Raw genomic sequence first — 19,325 nt, forward strand, 5'->3', positions numbered from 1 at the left:
GCTCGCTTGTTTTCGGCACCCCCGAGGCATGGATACTAATGACGTCAGATTTTGGGTGAGTCGTTGATCTCTACTGATTGGTTAGGGAAAAAATCAAATTCCCTCCCCCTTGTAAATCGCCTTCAATGGAGGCGATGTCAGACTGAAGGTTCTGGGAGCTTCAGTCTGACACTCAGGCTATACTTGCGTAGGAACCATGTTAAAAAGACCACAGTTGCAAAGGGAAAACTATATACCCACATTAACTCAAATGCAGAGGAGGCCACACACACATATACACAGAGTCTTCCTGTCAAGCACACTATTTACCTTACTTCACACACTTACCCAGTATGGTGGCCATGTACTGCAGGATTTGTAGGACATCTTCTTCTGAACCAGAATTTTCTAGAAACGGGCACTTCTCCTCGTTCTTCTCTCTTCGCCTCTCCTCACTGCCGACTTCCTGACACCTGTAAAAGACACAAACCACACACACACAAGGTTAGCTGTTAAATGAGCTAATAGGAAGAGCTAATAAGGTGCTAATAAGCTAATAACACAATGAACTGCCATCGCATCCCGGCAAGATGTAGCATGGGTATGTATGGGTTGTGTGTATGTGTGCCAAAAGCCATCAGACTGTGTAATACCTCACTACAATCGGTGCTGTCACCAGTTCTTTAGGATTGTTTCCGCATAAGAAAGTAGATCTATTGGGAGGCGAAATTGGTGCAGAGATTGTCAAAAGCCATTTTCCAGTGCAGTGAGCTCTATAAACAAAACTCCATTTGATACCATTTTGTTGGGGTGGTGGCAAAACTCTCAGAGACACTATCAACATGGATAGATACCATTAAAGCTACAGTTAGTGACTTTCATGGAAATAGCTTTGTGTCATATTTGCTGGAACTGTCACTATATTTTGAAAGAAATCTGTGAAGAACACCATGTCCCGCCTCCTCTTCCAAAAACTGCGATTGGCATTCGCTAGAATCCACCAAAACACACTTAAAACAGCCAATCAGAGCCGAAGAGAGAACATAGCTGTCAATCATGTCAATCACTGCAACGCTGATCAAATATGAACCAAGATTCTGTAACTGCATTGCCTGTTTCTCACCTCAAATGTTTACAGAAACATATTTTAGTGTACTGTTTAGCTGCGAAATGAGAATGTTTGAGACACGGCCGCCATACCGAAAACAGTCAAGAGAAAACCAAGCAGAGCCCATCAGCCGGACCAACTTTCTCATTTTACAGCTAAACAGTGCACTAAAATATGTTTCTGAAAACATTGCTGACGATAATAAGGCAATGCAGCGACAGAATCTTGATTCGTATTTGATTAGCGCCGCCTAGTTTGACAGATTCACCACAGTTAATGAGCAGTGATGTGTTGTTGTTGTTCATTTGCAGTAAGACCATTAGAAATGCAAAGCATAAGAGTAGGCAGATCAATATGACTGCTGTGTGAATATGAAGACAGTTACAACAAACATGACAAAAGTAATTTTTTATGAAAGTTACCAACTGTAGCTTTAAGGTTAAGTGAGACTGCACTGAAGAATTTACATATTTGTGATTTGGGTGACCTGACACTTTAATTATCCTGTGCAGGTTCACATCTGTTGGTCACTGAGTGAATCCACTGAAACAGCCGGACATCAGAAAGGCAGGGAAATGTCCTCAAGGTCACCTCCATAGTGGTATTAACTGAAGAGCAAGTGATGCTCTTTCACTTCACACACTGATTTGTTTCAGTCTGGTTACAAAACCCACTGGTTACAAGCTTTATTTCTAAACTTTGCGGCACTTCCACGTATACTGTCCAAGATAATCAGAGTATAAAATGTTTATATTTGCACATTCCTACAACACAAGACTCAGTATAACTTATATACTCAATAAGTCACTCAATCTCATCCCAAAGAGACACAGAAACCATCCATCCTTCTATTTTCTGTAACCACGTATCCTATTCAGGGTCGTGGGGGGCGGGGGGTTGCTAGAGCCAATTCCAACTGACATTGGGCGAGAGGCAGGGTACACCCTGGACAGGTGGCCAGACTTTCACAGGGCTGACACACAGAGACAGACAGCTAATCACACTCACACCTACTGGCACCTTAGAGTCAACAATTAGCTGTGGAGAACCCAGAGAAAACCCACGCTAACATGGGGAGAGCTAACTCAAGCCAGCGGGCTCGTACCTCGGGATCCTCTTGCTGCGATGCAACAGTGCACGACCATGCTGCCCCACACAGAAACCAGAGTAACAAAAATTACACTCCTAAAGGCCACAGAGAAACGTCTTCATCAAGAAGCACACAACTTCGTGTCAGTAAATGACTTGCTTAAACCAGGGGTCAGTTCCATTGAGCACGAATCAAGCGACTAATAGTATGAGTAAGAAACAAGCGGAGAAGGAAAGAGGACAGGAGAGAAAATGGCAAAAAATAGAGAGGTCCCAGTCCGGTGCCTATATTTGTATTCAGTATGTGCTTCATGGACAATGTTAGTACGTGTTGTGCCTGGCTGAATCCTGTCTACTGGGCTTTACTGTTTGGACAGCGAGGGACAGTGAGAGAAAGGCAGAGACAAGAGGTGAAGGAGTGTGTCTGTGTACGTGTGTGTCGGAAAAAAGACAAGGAAAGGCAAGGAAAATGAGGGGTAGCGGAGACAGTGAGAGGCTCACATAGACTGAACCGGTGTGTGACAGACAGACGGACGGACAGACAGAAAGACAGGCGGACAGAAAGACAGACAGACAATTGACGGGATTAAAGGCAAAGAGGGGAAAATGAGTGATCGGGACGCTAAGTCAAGGCAGCAAGTGAGTGGTGGAGAATGATTAAAGAAGACAAGGGTTAGAAAGAAAACCAGCACGCGAGAAAGACGGTCTTACCTGATCTCTTGTTGTCTGTAGAAGTGTAGCGTTCGCTGTAGAGCCTCCTGAACAGTCTGTGTCTGCAAGGAGAAGTGAGAATATTAGACAAGCATATGCATATTTGTGTGTGTGTATTTTTGCATGCATTTAATTATCAATACTGCACATATTCAGTCATTCCCATTGACATCACTGAAATATATTAGGCACCAGTTGGCAGCTTCCTTTCTTGGTGCTGTAAATAGCTCACATCATATCAGTGTTAAAGCAACTTTCTAAGTGAAAGTGAGTATCATCTGAAGTGTTGAAGTGCAGCCAAGACACTGACGTTTACTGGGCCTTTTTTCACAGAGGACATTTTGGTGTTTCAAAACCAGAGCTGATGATTGTTGGAACAGTCGACTAACTCACTGACTAACATGACCAGCTAAGATGGTTTTGGTGAGTTTTATTTTGTTTGTGTCTAGTTTGAATGAAGTGTGTTTTACATTAAGGTAACGAGGCAATAAAAGTAACCAGAGGGACTTGAATCTTGAATTCAGAAGGTGTACGGTTGTATTTCTCTGTTAAATAAGGAAAATGAGAGTAAGAATATTAACTCTCTTGTCATTTTATGAGTTCGTGTTGTTCTTTAATTAAAGAAACTGAGCAAGCTTGTGGAATACTCTCCAGTCAGGGTGGGGGGTGTTGCACCTCACACTAATACCGTCATATACCGTATACCCCTGTGAAATTTCAGGAGGGTATGAAGTGTGAAGAAACAGACACTGCCAAAACCTAATCTGTATTCCTACAGACATCTTATAAACTCTAAATATTGAATATCAACAATTTCTGCACATTTGTATCATGTTTGGCAAAAAATATGAATAAATATATAACAGTAAATGTTGCGTGAGTCTGAGTAACTATTTACTAAAGCTACTTTTACTGTTAGAGCCAATTCTAGAAAGCCCTAGTTTCCTATTATTTTTTGAGTCACTGTAATGTGCCACCCTACCTGGCATCTTGGGAACTTTTAATTAAAGGCAGGTGTGCTAGAGTGAGTGTGGAGCATGGAGGACGCCACGAGGTTACCATCTTCAATCACTATGTATTTGGTTAATCTTAGTTTTATTGTTTGATGCAGGGGATAAAATACCCCATTGATTTGAACTTTTTGGAGATTATGGAGAATGTTTATTTTTTGACGCAACAGTTAAGACAATCAGTTGATAGCGTCATCCTGCAACTCTCCATACATCCTGCAAATCAATAAACTCTTAAACCAACTGAAGCACCCTGGATCATCAAACAGTGAGCAAAATTAAACCAAAGGCAGCAAGTTTATCATATCTCCCGTTATGGCATCTGTAGGCGGCTATTTTTGAACTTATTTGGGAGCCGCAGTAATTACTGTCATCACTTCATTTCATATTTGTGAGCATTATATATAGTAGCTCTACTAATAACCCAGAATTCAAGGAACAAATAAAATGTTCCCATCAAATCAGATCTTTTTGTGTGTTTTCCATTTAATATTTCCTTCTTTCAAAGTTCTGCAAAACAAAAAAATAATGATATTAAAGTTGGCATTAATAATAACAATTTCCAGAAGACCACAATGCACTCCTCGATTGTCTGTGTGTGTGAAGCTGGCGTATTTGCGTTGCTCACAGCCTAAGCTTGAGGAGGCGGGTCCAATGTGATTATCTGTGATACGGCTCAAATGCAAGGCTGTAGTGACAATACTAGAACACAGTGTGCCAGCTGGAGAGGTCATTTTAAGGCCTCCGCCCACTCAGGACAGATACAGTGATTTTGTGCGTCCGTGCGTGCGTGTGTGTGTGTGTGTGTGTGTGTGTAAAGAGACAGAGAGGGGACAAGAGAGCGAGATGAGGGAGTTGTGGGGTTGTAGAGCAAAAATATGAGGCACTGAGAGATGAGAGAGGCAGTGGGTGTGCAGTCCGAGGACAAATCTACATGCAACAGTCAGCAGGTGTTTAAAAAGGTAAATAGAGTTCACTATCAGGTCAAATAAGATTGTATCTAACCAATTGGGCAAAGTATTGCAAATGTTTGAAGCTTCTCCTCTCAGGGCTGACTCATTTTTCGTTATGCTGTGCTTAGGTCCATATCCTCAACTGAGAATATTGCAGCAGTCAGAGCCACTTGAACCAACGCCTGCTCACACAAAAACATTCTCACTTCTAGCTACACTGAGCCATACGTCAACTTAGCAACAACAGGAGCAAGATGGGCACTTTATACAAGCCACTGTGCAGACATGATAGCTAAAAAATACCCACTGGGCCATATTTTCACAGGCTATTTGAAAGAAAAAAAACACGCTTTATCTCCCTGTCACCTCTCTATTCCCCGCTTACACATTGGGGTGCATGTGTAAAACAGAAATGATGTTCTCTCATGACAATCTCCTCTTACTGCGTCCCTGATTCGGCTACTCATTTACCACAGAGCATGCACATTACAGTGTGTGCACGAAAGATTTCCTACAACAAGCACTAACTGTTATCAGCCACGCATGTGCAAACATACTGTACACATACATCATCATTAGGCTGCATTGTTGCAATCGCTGGCATGTTTACTGTAGACACAACTCGATACCCCATCTCACATTAATCTCACTCAGTCAGACACGCAAACCTGCTTAGATTGCAGGATTTGGCTTGCAGCTATAGACCGCTTGGTTCTTAAGATATATTGTTGAAAATCTGCTACAGCATCTGCACTGAGAGGACAATCTGATAGCAGCAAAACAGAATTATGGTAGCAAATTAAATGCTTTCCTGTAACTCTGTAAATATATTTAAAATGTTATTACTGCAACGATGGTGTGACAGGAGAAATGGCATGTAAGGGAAGATTAGAAAACCAAAACGTCCTCTTAAAAGGAGACAAAATTTCAGATTGAGGGTTTAAACTAAAACTTTCTCTCGTTTAAAACATGCTCTCCTCTGCCTCTTTCTCTAGTCCTCTGTGGTCTTTACCCAAACCACTCTGTCTCTTTTGTTTGCTCTCTTTCTTTACCTTGGGAGGGGAGCAGAATCTCAACCATACTTACTCCATTCCTCTCACTCTGTTGCTCTGCATTGCTGTGTTTTCCCACTGAGATTCACTCACACTCTTCTCTACTGTATGTGAACCTGCCTTTCCTGTCTGTCTGTCTGTCTGTCTGTCTGTCTGTCTGTCTGTCTGTCTGTGTGACTGATTCCTTCCCTCCTTTTATTGCATCCTCCTCCTCCAAATTTCCATTAGCCTGAACTGGTGTTGTCTACGGTCACAGAACAGTGGGTACTGGTGCTTCAGCACAGTTGGAAAGCTGCCGCCACTACTAAAGAAAATAGAAACTCATGCGCCAGATGAGACCCTGCAAGATAAATCCCAGCGTGAGACAAATCAGGCCCCTCTTTCAGAAAGGAGGCGAGTAATAAAGCAGGTACAAAGAAAACAGTGCTGTTGCAATCTGCGTTTTTGAGGCTGTCTCTGAGGATATGAAGCATCGCAGTGTTCATGGCATAATGCAGCCAGAGCATTAGACATGGCAGGGTGAATATAAGACCTCCATACCTTTCTGACATTTCACCTGTATACAGTACATGACAGTATTTGTGTAAAAAACCAACAACAACAAAACTGAGCTGCTAGTGATAGAAATCACTGTAGCCCTCCTTGGCTTGGAGCTGTATTCGAGTTTGCAACATTTCACAAACTCATATCTCGAGCAAGGAAATATTCATGCACCTATCTTCCCGACTGAACAGGAAAATACAACGTACACCTTCTGAATTCAAGTTTCTCTCCTTCAGTGAGCTAAGACTAGTTTAATCGCCTTGGTAACTCATCACAAAACTTTAGTCAAAAACTCACCAAAACTGTCTTGGTTAGTCTTTCCATTGTTTCAACAATCACCAACTCTGATTTGGTCCAAATAAACCCTTAACTCACCAAGTTGAATGTGAAAATACGCAGGCTCTACACACTGTTTTTCCCTGCCGCCTCCATCTACCGTTGCTGGCTGGGTGTCTTATAGTCCTGTAACGTTATCCCTATCTCTCACAGTCACCATCTTTCTCAACTCAGCTGCCTGTTCCACCGGTACAAACTGACATCTGGTGTTGTGTTCTGTGCACAATACATCTTGAATACAGCCTCTCTGTATCACTTTAAAAGAAAGACGAGTGTCAATTTTTAAAATCAAAAAGAAAGAAAACATGGAAGCTCTAAGTCTGTACATTGACAGCTATGAGCCGCAGTTACTCACAACCCATTAGTCACGTGCAACAATTTCTACTGTAGTTAATACTACTTTCAATATACCTTCATTACTTGTCCCAGCTTCACTAACAACTGTCCAACAATACTGAAAATGCTAAAAAGAAAATCATCTTAACAGTTTTATAACAAATCAATTTTACTTACAGGCAAGAAGTTATTTTGAAACTTGTTGAATCACAAAATGTTTTTCATTATTATTATTATCTGCACAGCGATCAAACTGCGGTGAGGAAGGAATTTTTATATTGTTTATCACTGCTTTGTGCAGTTAGAGACAAACAAAATGTTTTACAATCATTTATTGACGTGTTGTTCAGGTCACAGTCTAAAATCTGTACTATTATGGTGTTTTCAAGATTTTTTTGAGAATAGAAAATGGCCAATAGCATTATCAATAAATATTCTCTCCTGCGGGAACGAAATTACCAAGGGTGTAAGACAGTACCTTTCCCCACAATTTTAACCTCATTTGTATACAAACAATAGAGACAGGCTGATCGCAGCAAAAAGCCAACTTCAATAGGTTAATTTACATAGATGAAATTAGCCAGGCTGGGTCCAGTTGCTTGACTCAGCTGAGACTCGGCATGAATGTCACCCCAGAATCAGGCCAAATCAGCTGGCGTGATTCCAGCTGTGGACACTGCCATCACTGGGCTGTTATCAGAAATGACCTGGCCCAGCATCGGCCCAAACTCGGCGTGCCAGATGAAATTAGCTGGGCTGCATCAGGTTGTCCGACTCAGCTGAGACTCAGTGTGAATGACGCCCCAGAATTGGGCCGAATCAGCTGGCCTGATTCCTGCTGCCGACACTGCCATCACTGGGCTGTTATCAGAAATGACGTGGCCCAGCATCGGCCCAAACTCGGCATGCCGGATGAAATTAGCCAGGCTGCATCCGGTTGCCCGACTCGGCCTGAATGACGCCTCAGAATCAGGCCAAATCAGCTGGCCCGATTCCAGCTGCTGACACTGCCATCACTGGGTATACAGCACAATAACCGAAGTGCATATTTACTTAAGCAAGGTAGATATACTTCTTAATAAATCTGGTCCCTGATGGGGAAGCTGTGACCACAAATTTTAGATGTGGATTGAATAACAGACACATACACTCACACACTCTTCTCACACTTTTCATATTTGTGTCCAACACTCGTGGCCTTTTGATCGGCGTCATGGGTCACTAAGCTAATGGCCACCTTCCATGTGTATACACGAAACTAAGAGTGGGGAGCAGGAGGGAGACAGAAAATGAATGTTTGCACACATGTTAGTGTGTGTGTGTGTGTGTTGTTGCTTCTGGGTCAGTGTGGTCGGGGTGAAGACAACCACAGAGAGCATGCTCTGTTCTCTCTGTCACGGTCCATTGCAGTCAACAACAGACACTGCCCCTGCACGCAGCCACTGTGTGTGTGAGCGGTGTGTGTGTGTCTATGTGTGAGAGAACAAAAAAGATAATAAACTGTGTGTTGTGTTGTGATTGAGAGAGTGAATATGTTTATGTTTATTAACTAATTTGCTAGTGTATGGTCCTACTTACTTAGCTATATTTTTTATGGCACCATCACTAGAAATGTATTTCAAAAGTGGACAAACAAACACTTGAGGAGAAATGCACTGTATGGCTGTTTGGCAGAGGGAGTTTAAGCTGCTCTATCACAGTCCAACCTAACACACACACACACATCAAACATTGGGAAAAAAAATCCTTGTCCCTGGGATCAAAGCACAACACCATAATGACCCTTACACATTTAAATTTAAAAGGCTCCATTGCCGCCCAGCTGATGCCTGTAACTGCACTTAAAGGCAACAAAAACATACTTGCACACAGACACACACACAGCTCCGCAATGCTAGATACTATTGTCATCGAGTGTTATACAAACCTGTCTTCAGGTGATCCCTCTGCCCTATTTTTTCACAGATCTATTAAAGATCAGGGCCAGTAAGAGCTACAGCTGAGAGCTGAAGTTGCCTCTCAGTGGTCCTCTCCACTGTACAACAACTTCAGATTTTTTAGCTGTGCTGCTGAATTTCGTTATTTTTTGCGAGGTTGTGCCTGGGCAGCAAAAAAGGCTGACAATCGCTGCTCCTATATTGACTTCTTTCCACAACAACGTCTACAGTATTTCTCACAGGAACTGGACCACAGGGTCTGAGCAATTGCAATTTGGAGAGCCCTATTCCCACAGCCTCGAAGCAGTGTTCTTATTTTATGACAGACCGACAAAAATAGACCTGTGAGCTAAAAACTCTTGGATTAGAAGCAATGAGTTGAGCACAAACGCTGTTTATATGTCTTTCTAGCTATTACTAATCCATCTATTCAATCATTAACTCATCTCTACCTCTATACATGTTACAGTGAGGACTACAAAGACATGTTTCGTGTTTGTTTCATCTCATGGACCGTAGCTATAGTTGTTGCTTTTCTTCGAACAACACTACAGAAGTACATGGACATATGAAGTGCCATTTTGGGTGTTACTGGAGCCAGTAAAACAAATTTAAGTGAGATAAGCTAAGGGCAAAAAACATGGCTGGAACACCTGTCAGCCAAGCAAGCAATACCTTGAAACATTCTTCTCTTTAACCCTGAATACCTCCTTAACGGAAAAACCATTGTGAAATCGAAACAGCGATACACTTTACGCATTATCTTTTACATCAACACTGAATCAAATAGCTCACTGTAATGTTGAACTGTTTGCTAGTACCGCTGGTGCCTCTGAGAATCACACTATATCGTGTTACATCAGGCACTTTCTGTCCACACTGAACCTGTTAAATATGGAACTCTGTTATGTCATGTAAACAAACCACTTACCTATGTGTGCTCAGAGACGTTAGACTGGAGACTTAACCGCTGAAAAGATGGGCGAGTAGGCCTACACGCTTCCTACGTTTGTACTTTTTAAACAGAAAACATGGTTTTGTAGTGTGGTATCGACTGGAGATGAGATACAATCGCCAACAGCGAGTGGGTTGGTATTAGCCTTCAACTCCCAGGCGATCTCCCTCTGGCCAGCTGCCACCTTATTCAGGTTTTTGTAGTAAAATAAGGAAATATCGTGTAGATAACTTCTCATTTTGACCTCGTGCATTAGCCGTTCCTCATTTATTGTGGTTCTATGAACGTGAGCAACATGAATAAAATAGAAATGGGGCGTCTGACAAAGTTCAGCTCAAAACAGCTTGAGTTGCACTCGGCCAGTTGGGACATTACAGTAGAAAACAATATAATCAAGCCCATTGTCAATGTTCAAGTTGAAGAAAGTTGAGCCGATGAAAGATGTTTTTCACAATGCAGTAAAACATCTGTAAATATTGCTCTCATATTCTACAGTTGGACAGCGAAAAGATCACATTGCGAAGCTCATGCTGCTCTATTTTTGTTAGCCTAGATGTGCAAGTAAGCAGATGTTAGCTTAAATGCTAACCATTAAGAGTCGATAACATATTTTTGCTCGATATTGATGTTTTGCTTGTTATTGTTTTAAGTTTTTATCCTTTTTCACCTGTCCTGCTAAAAAATCTTCTGTGGATATGGCAGAAAATCTCTGCTCTGACCAGAGAGACATTAAACTAGGTCGTATCATTAGCCTCTGTCACCTCTTTGGTATCTTTGGTACTATACAGCAGTGACATAATACCAAGGTTGACAACATTTGTTTGCTCTGTCAGTCACTTAACATTACATCACCTTTTTAAGTTGTGTTTTCTGATTAAAACCACCAAAGTGCAACATTTCCTGGTGCAGATCTACATTTTTCAGTTTTTCCAGTATATGTTGTTGTTGCCTGACTCCATAACCGGGGCCACATTACTGTAGATGTCATCAAAAGCCAAACTGATGCACCATCACAAAGGACTATGCTATACCAAACGCCCTAATCACACGCCATCCATCACAATTGCGCTCAGTTCTAATAGCTGCTTTATTACATTACAGCCTGTAATACAACTGAGACGCACAGATGCAGGCTTACTCGTCACACTCCGAGCATCACACACAGACAGAGCATGGGCATCTCTCTCTCTCTCTCTCTCTCTCACACACACACACAACTTATTTATTATATAATCTGACAGATGATTCAGGCTATCAGAAATAAAGGATGGAAAAGGGGGCTTTTTTCATAGACAGCAATGCACATGTCACATAATGACATTGTCTGGGAGTTTGGACTATGGGGGGATAGTTTGTTTAGATTTCCTGGTGTTAAAGGCTGTGTTTCTGCTAAACTTCGGAGACAGCTGTGTGGGATGGAATAAATGCCTCTGGCTGTTTGCTCATCATATTGACTGTTTCTCTCTGAGTGTCTTCTGAAGACTCTGATTTGGTCAATAATGTCTTGCTCTTAAAGTACACAGAATGACAAACAACATTTAATATATTAAATTTAGAAGGATGCTCTATAGACTTTTTGTAAAGCTATGAATTTAGTTGCAGCATCAGATCCATGGGACCCGTATTGAATATTAAAGTAGTTATGTAGGAGACGCCTTTATTAATATGGCTCTACAACTTAGGAATACTTAATGATATTTCATGCAGGCACAGCAAAGCTCCTCAGACTGAGCAGGAGGCCTACCGTGGGTGAGGTCAGCCGCCTGAGGCTCTCCCCCAGCGAGTCCAGGTTCACCCGTCTCCTCCTGGTGACCCTCTTGTGGGGCCCTTGCTGCTCCTCGCCCGCCGGGCACGCCGACCTCTCAGCGGGGCTGCGGCCGTTCCAGAGCACCGCTCTGTGGGAGGAGTGGAAGGAGGAGAAGGGGCAGCCTCGGCTCTCCTCCGCCGGCTCCAGCCCGCCGTCCCCTCCGTCTCCCCCTGGGCTCTCCAGCCCGCAGTCCGAGCCCACCGAGCTGCTGAACGACTCGGAGGAGATCTTGCGCGACGACGAGGACATGGTGGTAGTGAGGAAGAGGAGCAGGAGGAGGAGGAGGATGGTGGTGGTGATGACAGTGGTGGTGTTGAGGATGGTGATGATGCTACAGTCGGTTCCGTACCACGTCCACCTCTACGCCGGGAAGTCATCAGATAGTGGGGGGTGAGAGAGGGTTGGGTGGGTGAGGAGGAGAAGGGGGTGAGGTCTGTCTGTGTAATTATGTATGCATATGAGATATGTGTGTTTGCGTGCGCGTGAGATGATGTCCAGGTCCTTCTGTGTCTATGTGTGCACAGGCCTGTGAGATGCGTCTGTCTGCGTGTGAGACTCAGCAACCTATTCAGAGGGAGAGGGGGGGTCGACCGAGAGCGAGAGCACTAACGGCACGCAAACATTTATGTAAGGGGGGATGAGCAGGTGGGGGTCTCGCCTCCTAAAACTGTCCTCCTTTACCCCCAAAACAAATCACCCTGGGAGGCCAAACACTTTCCAAAGGATGCTTCAAATATAAAACATAAAAATAAACAGCCCTGGCAACAGTATTATTCAAAGCTGACATACAGTGGGCTCGCGCGCAACTATGTCAAAGCAGACGTTACATTAACTTACGAAATTGCAGAAGAGAAAAACGACAAAAGGTCGCCACAATCGACATTTTGGTCCACAATGGTAATTCCGACACATGTTAATGATTCCTCTCACGCACGGTGAATTTTTGGCATCCGAAGAATGTGGCGTCTCCCCCTTTTCTCCCCACTTTGCCGGAGAGAAATCCCCAAAGTCACGGCAGATGTGACTGCTTCCCTCTCTCCTCCGTCCCTTCTCCTCCTCCTCCTCCTCCTCGTCCTCTGCGACAGCGGTTCTCCTGTCTGTCTCCCAGAACACCGTCCTCTCATCATTCCTCCATCTTCCACTTTATATTCCGTCACCGCTGCGCTTTGCTTTGGTCTCGTCTCCTCTCTTTTTGGGGTCGTCGCTGGGAGTGCGGGGCGAAGAGGTGGCTGCAAGTGGAGGTGCGCGAGATGGAGAAACACGGAGAGACAGAAGGGAGAGCGCGCGCGCGGGCAGCCAACAGCAGCACGCACCGGCGATGTTCTGAGCAGAGCGGAGCGCGCGCTGTGAAGTACGCATCAGCGCGCTGTGCTGCGTTTTAGTTGGACAATAAACCAGAGCCAATCGGATGGATGGATAGATAGATAGATAGATAGATAGATAGATAGATAGATAGATGAGCTACAGTTGATATGTTGGCTAACTTGTATTATCATAATTGGTGAAGTTAAAAGTATATCCTCAAGGGCACAAATGGGGTGCATCCTCCATTTCTTGAATACTAATCCTAACCCTGTTTTTGTTGCCTGAACCTAACCACGTGCTTTTGTTGCCTAAACCTAACCATGTGTTTGTTGCCTAAACCTAACCATGTGTTTGTTGCCTGAACCTAACAATGTGATTGTTGCCTAAACCTATGTGTTTGTTGCCTGAACCTAACCATGTGTTTGTTGCCTAAACCTAACAATGTGATTGTTGCCTAAACCTAACCATGTGTTTGTTGCCTAAACCTAACCACTTGCTTTTGTTGCCTAAACCTAACCACATGCTTTTGTTGCTTAAACCTAACCACATGCTTTTGTTGCTTAAACCTAACCAAGTTGCCTAAACCTAACCACATGCTTATTTTGCCCAAACCTAACCCTGTTTTTGTTGCCTGAACCTAACCATATGCTTTTGTTGCCTAAACCTAACCATGTGTTTGTTGCCTAAACCTAACCACGTGTTTGTTGCCTAAACCTAACCACGTGTTTGTTGCCTAAACCTAACCATGTGTTTGTTGCCTAAACCTAACCATGTGTTTGTTGCCTAAACCTAACTATGTGCTTTTTTTTGCCCAAACCTAACCCTGTTTTTGTTGCCCAAACCTAACCCCGTTTTTGTTGCCTAAACCTAACCATGTGCTTTTGTTGCCTAAACCTAACCATGTGTTTGTTGCCTAAATCCAACCATGTATGTTTGTTGTTGAAGGAAAAAAACGTTCAATTCTTGGTGTTGCACAGACGTAGTGTATTTATTTTGAAAGAGACTGTAAACGTTAAATTCCCTGTGAAAATGGAAGTGTATCTTGAAAGAACAGAACACATGGTGTCCCAGAATGTCACCAACTATCACATCCACATCCAAGTCCATGACCAAAACGTCAATATGTGACAAGGTCGGGGTGAGAATGTGTTGCCCATGGTCAAAATTATGTTTACGGTGAATAATTAGGTTAACAGAAGATGTGCTGATCTCCAAAAGGCATGATGCTAAAGATGAAACATTTCTTTGGGCATGATTAGGCATAATCAATCTTTTCCGGTTTCAATATCACAAAAAGGAAAAGGGCCTGAAGCTAAAGCCTGGGCACGTTGCATGGCTAGTACCTGGTAGCGTCTCCTTTGCCAAGTATCACAGCTTCTAAAGACTTTTTGTAACCAGCTAAGAGTCTGTCAGTTCTTGTTTGGAGGATTTCTACCCATTCGTCCTTGCAAAAGCTTCTAGTTCAAAACATTCTCACTCCAACCTCGTCACATATAAATGTTTGGTCATGGACGTGGAAGGTACCCTGGGTGTGTTGGTTGCTGACGATCTGGGGGCAGTGTATCAAGGTCTGCCTGTTACATGCATTGTCTTCTTTCAAAATACACTTCTGTTTTCACAGGAAATTTACTGTTTACATACAGTCTTTCAAAATAAATGCACTACATCGACACAACGCAAACTGGCATTGTTTTGCCTTCAACAACAAAGACGTGTTGTTGAAGGCAACGGTCATTTTGTCTGCGGTCATTTTGACTTGACCAGCAGACTTCACTACAAGCCATTTGGCAGTAGAAACAGGTGGCGTGCTTTACCTGATGTATGATCCCAAATGAAGTAAATACAGCCAAATTACCAAAAGAAAACTTAACTTTGAGCCAGACAATACTACTCCATCATGTAAGGACTGTGTGATATAGTTTGGCATTTTGAAGAAATAAAGTAAGTGGACCCTCAGTGAGGATTGTTTTGACATTCTGTTTTTGACACACTTTCACGGATCATGCAACAGATCCATCTCCATGGCAACTAAGTGAACTCAGACAGCTGTCAAAGACAATGTAAAATGGTTAAAAGTTCAAGGAGGAAGCCAAGTGGACCTTCATTTTGGATTGTTTTGTCAAAAATATTATTGCAGCACAGGAATACTGGTCTCTGTTGTGTGCACTGTACTTAATGGGAATTTACAATGCAGAGAGATAGCAGGTGAGGTTGAGGAGGGTCAATAGGGGCCCAAAAGCAAATGTTTGCCCCGGGGCCGACTAATATGTTAATCCAGTCATGTCTGTCGGGATGCATTTGTTTCAATAAAAGAAACTTAATTACAGTCGGACTATTATTCCTCTTTATCTCTACTTAGTGTCATTTACAGTTTCCTATCACTGTGACATCTTGGCAGGTGATAAACAGGTGCTTGTTCCTCAATTACCTAACTGGAAATGGTAATCAAGCAACATCTCATTATAATCAAACAACAGTCATGGCCAATAAGCCAAGTTCATGGCAATGTGCCAAATGTGCTCAACATGGGTATACAAGGACGAACATGGCTCCACATGCAGATAATGAAGCTGGCAGTGGTGGCACACGCTTGTTGCCTCCCATCAGAGAACAGAACGATGCTCATGTCTGGCACTAATAACAGTCATGACCTTGACCTCGATTGGCAGAGGATGTCTGTTCATTGAGGGCCCCAAAGGGACAAGCAGAGAGACACTGAAACAGACATGATGCATCATGCATGTGCGCGCGCGCACACACACACACACACACACCACAGTGTAATTTCCTGGAGGTGCCGACTAATTCATTTGACTTTCTGGAGCAGCGTGACCCCAATACATTGCATAGAATTTTGCTCCTTCTTTCTCTCTAACACACACCCACACTCTCCCTTTCTCTCTCACATAGCCCGCACCGACACACTGCTACACACACACACACACCCTGCCTCTTTTTCCTTATCTGGTCGCTTGCTCTTAGCAATCAGTCTGCCATCCATCAGTAATAATGTGGGCATTTAATAAAGCCAACACTGCGATGGAATAAAACACTGTTCCAGAGGAGATAAGCTCAGTAGCAGCCAGCCGTCTATAGCTGAGTGCAGACAGGGCAACAGCTCAGTAACTGTGCAGTCACGGAATTAGAATAAATAGAAAAGGGCACTTCCTGGGGTATCGTGGTAATCTCATTCAATGGGTACATCTAAAATGGATGACATCAAATTTTAATAACATTACCTGGGAAATTAAGTATGGAGCAGTCCGACCCTGAGTCTCAGTGGCATTTCTCTTTATAACTGCACTGCATTAACGCGTGTGTTATGGTAACCTTCACGCGCTCGTCCATATGATTGTGTTTATGTTATAATAAATACAATGAGTAATATTTCTAATGGTGGGAGTCAGCTCAGTAAACCTGTTTCTGCAGTAACATACCATTTTTTTTACGACTTCATATGCAATGACTCATCAAAAAAAATTAATTTGAATGCAAATATTCAACATAAAATTCCAGGAATTTTCTTTTGTCCTCGATGTGTGAATTATCAGATTATCTACAATTTAAATTAGACACATTACAATGCATAGCAGCACTAGTTACCTTTAAGCCAGATATATTAATAGTTTAAAGTATGTTAAATTATTAAGCAATAAATTGGACAGTATTGCAGTGAATAAGATTTGACGTGAGAGGTGGAGGAGGAAATAACTTGCATGTTTTGCAGACAGGTTTATGTCACCTCAGGTAAACCCTGCATATTTACATGAAGTCTAAAAGCCTGGATTGTCCTAGAGAACACACACACACATACACAGATATTTAAAATAACTCCATGCAAAAAGGTGAAAAACCCATATATAGACAAAACCGTTCAGGAGCAGACACACACAGAGTTTAGGCCCGCAAAGTCTGAAAAACGAGTGGTGGTGGAATGCAGGAAGATAAGAAGAGTCAGCTCGGTGACACACACCAGTGAGTCAAAACCAAGTTTTCTCCAGAGATAAGCAGACAGTCATACAGACACACTCAAACATAAAACACAATTGTATATTCATCCACTGCCTGACACATCACACACAGAGACACATGCACAACTTGAGCATTTTAATGCAGCGTACCACTCATTTGAGCTTTTAGGTGTTTCAGTTCTTCTGTTTGTGTGTGTGTGTGTGTGTAGTGGCAAGCACGACAGTTTCAATTTTGTGACTCAAGAGACATTGTTTTATTTATGGAAGCGTTACACGTTCATATTTTCTGAACTGACAGGATTATTATCTCAGAATTATGAGAAAAGTTTTTTAATTTCTGCTCTTGTTTTTCTAAATTAACAAGACAACAATCTCATTAATTCAGAAAACAAAGCAGAAGTTTTTTTTCCTCAAGTGAACGCATCACGATTCTGTAATTATTGCCTCGTCTTTCTGTCAAAAACGTCTCCTGCCTATGATTGACATGACATGATGGTGTGAAGCATAAAAGAGAAGGTGAAATAATAATTAAGAAAATAAATGAGAGAACCTGAAGCAGAGTAAGCAAATGAGTAAAGCTACAGAGGATGAAACAGCGTGATGTGTGGACGTTTGAAAAATAACTCCAGAAAGGACGTGTGTGTGTGTGTGTGTGTGTGTGTGTGTGTGTGTGTGTGTGTGTGTGTGTGAGGCAGAGACAGGCAGAAAGAGATGGCTGTCTCGGTCATAAATCTGCCCCCAGCCAATCTAATTGGCCATAACCATACATCACTCCACGCCACTCTGCTGCTATTAACCGTGAACCTGGGCCTCTCTGTCACTCGCACAATATAAATAACCTGCTGCAGCTTCCCAAGGGACGGTTTCAGAGGCACAAATCGGGTTAAAGCGTCGCAAATTGCATGTTGTGGTCTTACACTAAAAACTGCACGACAGATTCAGTTGCATTTCCTGATAATGATCGCGTTACAATCTGACCTTTGATACACATTTTGATTGTGGGATTTATTTTCGCCGGTTACATCATATTCAAGCGGTGGGCGACAGAGGTGAGTGACAAACTAAATTACTGCTGACTTATGATGGAACCGGCCCTCTGATGGACACGTAAACTATAAATTACCCACAGTCCATTGACTGCCTAGCAGCAGAGACACTGTGGTTGCCATGGCTTGCTGATCTGAAGGTGATGTAATAATAATAAATAATAACAAAACACAACTCTGTCTCCTCCTCTGGGAAATTAATTACCTCCGTGCCCTCTGTGTCCTTGCTGACAGGGGCTGGAGCCTGGATCCTCCAAGTAAAGGACAGTCTCCCTGCTCTCATCATGTACTCAGGGGATACTCAACTAGCTTTGCTCGAGGGCCACTTATTAATAATTATCAGTATATAGAATTAATTAAATGTCTGTTTTCAACCTATTGATGGTCACTGTCCTCATTTGTCTTTGCTAAGAGACAAACCCAGTCACAATCTAGGATTTGAGGACATTCGGGCTTAGCCGAAACCTCTGTCACGGGGGCGTCCAGGGGATTCTCCCCACACGCTTTTTTCAAATAAACTATTTTGATGCTTTTAATGCCCTCTGGCTATTTATATTCAAAGTACAAAAAATTCCCAGTGTGAATCGATTTATTTTCATTGTGAATTACAAAATGGCCACCTGGCAACCAGTGTTGAGTATCACCGATGTGCCTGTTTCCTTGTTCCATGTTACGTGAAATTAGTGAAACTGAGGAGTATGTTAACAATCAAAATATAAATGAAAGTGCACCAGTGTTAAAAGTGTCAGAGACTAAGAGCCGATATTTTTCGCCTGTGGATTGAAAAGTAGTGCAAGGTGACGGTCCTCCTTTTCAATTAAAGTTAAGCACCTTTCCCACTGCACAAAAAAACAGCTAACACCTGCTAACGTTCGGCTTTTTAATGTAATGGGTCACTCGGGTCATATTACTCGGCAGTAGTCAGGTATTTATCTTATCTGGCTCAGATCGCCATTGATGGAGACACAACACCCAGGTGAACGGGCCAATTTAAGCCCCTTAACTAGCGGGATGTAATGAAGCACCATTACAAAATAGCATCCGTCTCGCCCAAGCAGCACAACATCGAATCAAATTAGTCTGCACCGAGTTTGAAAGATACATAAGATACATTGACAGATATATAAAAAGAATTAACTACTATAAAGTTTTCATAGGCTGCCATGTTGATCTCTACTGTTCACTAA

At 42.7% G+C, this 19,325-nt stretch overlaps 2 protein-coding genes across 2 annotated transcripts in view; both read right to left on the reverse strand.

Annotated features, from left to right (window-relative positions):
* gucy1a2 (guanylate cyclase 1, soluble, alpha 2) overlaps nucleotides 1-13,078 on the reverse strand; it is a 50,225-nt gene extending 37,147 nt beyond the window's left edge. The window contains exons 1-3 of the mRNA XM_050075046.1: nucleotides 11,754-13,078; nucleotides 2,888-2,949; nucleotides 328-452 (exon numbers count right to left, since the gene is read on the reverse strand). Of these exons, the coding sequence (XP_049931003.1) occupies nucleotides 328-452; nucleotides 2,888-2,949; nucleotides 11,754-12,065 (499 nt within the window). The 5' untranslated portion in view covers nucleotides 12,066-13,078. The remainder of the gene's footprint in view (nucleotides 1-327; nucleotides 453-2,887; nucleotides 2,950-11,753) is intronic.
* Nucleotides 1-19,325, reverse strand: part of alkbh8 (alkB homolog 8, tRNA methyltransferase) — a 159,187-nt gene that overhangs the window by 92,436 nt on the left and 47,426 nt on the right. The gene's annotated exons all lie outside the window — the stretch shown is intronic.

This window comes from Epinephelus moara, chromosome 2 (genome assembly GCF_006386435.1).
Source record: "Epinephelus moara isolate mb chromosome 2, YSFRI_EMoa_1.0, whole genome shotgun sequence".
Lineage (NCBI taxonomy): Eukaryota > Metazoa > Chordata > Actinopteri > Perciformes > Serranidae > Epinephelus > Epinephelus moara.